The sequence below is a fragment of the Polypterus senegalus genome, chromosome 5, assembly GCF_016835505.1.
Source record: "Polypterus senegalus isolate Bchr_013 chromosome 5, ASM1683550v1, whole genome shotgun sequence".
NCBI classification, from domain to species: Eukaryota; Metazoa; Chordata; class Cladistia; order Polypteriformes; family Polypteridae; genus Polypterus; species Polypterus senegalus.
Window position 1 is genome coordinate 270,362 of NC_053158.1, and position 2,448 is coordinate 272,809.

At 59.2% G+C, this 2,448-nt stretch overlaps 1 protein-coding gene across 1 annotated transcript; it reads right to left on the reverse strand.

Moving 5' to 3' along the window:
* Positions 1-213: 213 nt before the first annotated feature.
* Positions 214-1,974, reverse strand: LOC120530082 (OTU domain-containing protein 1). The gene has a single exon (XM_039754239.1). The coding sequence runs from the start codon at positions 1,833-1,835 to the stop codon at positions 825-827; it is 1,011 nt and encodes a 336-aa protein (XP_039610173.1). The 5' UTR covers positions 1,836-1,974; the 3' UTR covers positions 214-824.
* Positions 1,975-2,448: the final 474 nt, after the last annotated feature.

Sequence of the window (2,448 nt, forward strand, 5' to 3'; positions counted from 1 at the left end):
GGACAATCGGCTCCGTCACTCCGAGTTTCTCTTACTGGGATTCGCTTTATCCACTGGTGAGCTTTACTGGCTGCAGCTTCCGTCAATGACGAGTCCCCAAGAATCGCGTCACCTCACCCCGTGTCCCAGAAATTGGCAGAGGAGGCGAGGTGACCATCAAGGTGGCACCACGTCTTTCTTTGCGGCAGGTGACAAATGACACGACACATGAACCCAGAACTCCGTCACTTCGTCAGCATGTCATTTATTTGGAGGACATTACAGGACGCGAGTCGGTCACATTCGAGCGAACCCCACAAAGCGGATGCCCTCCACCTTGGCACACCAACATTGTTCCCTCAGATAGAAAATGTCAAAGTCAAAGAAGAGCATTTTAAACAGAAATAAGAAAAGAAACACAAAGGACACACAAGTGGGTACAAAAGGCGCCGCACACCAACCTGGAAAGCTGCCACAGAAAATGGCCCGAAACGTGAAGGACTTGCGATCCCCGAAAACGAGCCGAGTGGGGTGGGGTGGGGGGCCTGAAGAGCTCCGGAGAGTCACCGCGTGCGTTATAAGACGTGGCCGGGGGGTCCAAACGGCAGCATTCGCTCCTTCCAACAAATCCAATTCACGCCGATAAATGCAGCAAAGTACAAAAAACAAAGAAAAAGAACAAAACGCCGAGTTTAAGGAAACCTTCCTTGAGCTCCAAGTAGAAAATCCGGCTCTCCGGCAGCACACGCAGTCCACGCTCCAGACACACAAACACACACGAACACTCCCGGCTGGCCGCGGGTCCTAAAGTGCAAAGTGAAGCGGCGGCGAAGGCAGGGGAGTCCTCAGGCGCCGCCGTTCTGCTCGATGTACATCCGCGACAGGGACTGCGCCATGCTCCGTGCCAGCTCCTCGTCCCGCTGTCTCTGCAGCCGCGTCTGCCTGCACCAGTTCTCGTACTCGGGGTTGGGCAGCGGCCGGTCGAAGACGGCGTCGTAGTGTCCGTTACTGAGCCAGCTGAGCCAGACGCAGGGCCGGCCGGCGTCCTCCTCGCCCAGGTAGTGCGCCATGGTGGACACGGTGGGGCTGTCCAGGCTGCCCCCGGTGCTCAGCAGGACGGTGACGTTCAGCATCTGGCTCATGGCGAGCAGCTCGGGGTAGCCGGCCCAGGCTCCGTCCTGCGCGGCGTTGATCAGGAACTCGCCCACGTCGCCCTCGAGGACCGGGCTGAACTGCTCCAGGTGGTCGGCGATGTGGTGCACCGTCTGCTCGCGCAGCTCCTCGTGAGCACCCTGATGTCCGTACGCCGCCATGCTGACCGCCCTGTACAGGCAGTTGCCGTCCGGGATGATGTGGAACCTGTAGCGGCCGCGGCCCTGGAGGTACTTGTCCTGCCTCTCCACCTCGGCCAGGTACTGCGCGATCTTGTCGCTGACGCCGACTTCGTCTTCCTCCTCCTTGAAAGTGCGCAGGGTGCGTGTGGCAAAGGCCTCGCCGTCACTCTCGCCCCGAGACCCTCGCGGCTCCGCCTCGGCAGCTCCGTCCGCGCCGCGCCCTCTTTCCGCTTCGGCCCTGTTCTGGTTAAAGAGCGTGTCGATCCAGCCGGTGTCCGCGCTCTCCGGGCCGATGACAGCCGAGCTCCTGCGGCAGGCCTCCTCAGCCGGGTGAAGTCCCGCCGGCCTGCTGATCAAGATGTGCGCCGTCGAGGTGTAGCAGGCGGGCTTGCTCGACACGGCGTCGTAGGCGGAGAAGGCGGGCATGCTGAGCCGAGGCGACGATTCTCCAGCGGAGCTTATCGGAATGGACAGCTGGTAAGATCCAGGAAAATGTGTCAGTGCGCTGCTATACAGCTGCATGTTCTTCGTCGGCACCCGCGGCCCATTTATAGCCCAGGGACGAGCGCGCGATGAGCCGAGACGGCAAAAATAGCAGCGGCGGCCATCGCAGCTCAAAAATGCGGGCCGCGCCGTCACGACGTAGGAATGGCGCGCACGGCTGGCACGTCGCGTGACGTCATGTTTGTGTTCTCGAGCTTTCTGGAATCTGAGATCGTCAGAGGCTGCGGAGGGCTGAGCGCGATAAACGAGAGGGTCGCTTATGGGGAGCGCGATAAAGAAAACTACGAAGGAGGAGCGCGGCGTTTAGCTGCAATCGAGCAAAATAAAGAAATAATAAAGAAAGTCCAGTCAATAATGAAAGAAAGGGGGCGGGCGGGCTATGAGGTGTTTAACACCCGTACTGGGGTTTAATCTGCCCGGGCCCCCCAAAGCAGAAAATCAAAACTCACACATTTCTTAGGCCTTCCAGTCGCCAGAAAGCGCTGATGAAACTGGGAACCAGTCGGGCTGGCAACTGCCACAGGCCCACCAGCAAGCCTTCCTATGATTTGAACCCCAGCAGCTGGCAGATCGCAGCTTATTTAATAAAAAGGCCACGTGCCGCGAATCCAGAATGTCTGCCCACTGTCAC

What these genes read in the sequence shown, in the direction of transcription:
- LOC120530082 (XM_039754239.1), bottom strand. Translation starts at nt 1,835, where the DNA reads ATGCAGCTGTATAGCAGCGCACTGACACATTTTCCTGGATCTTACCAG.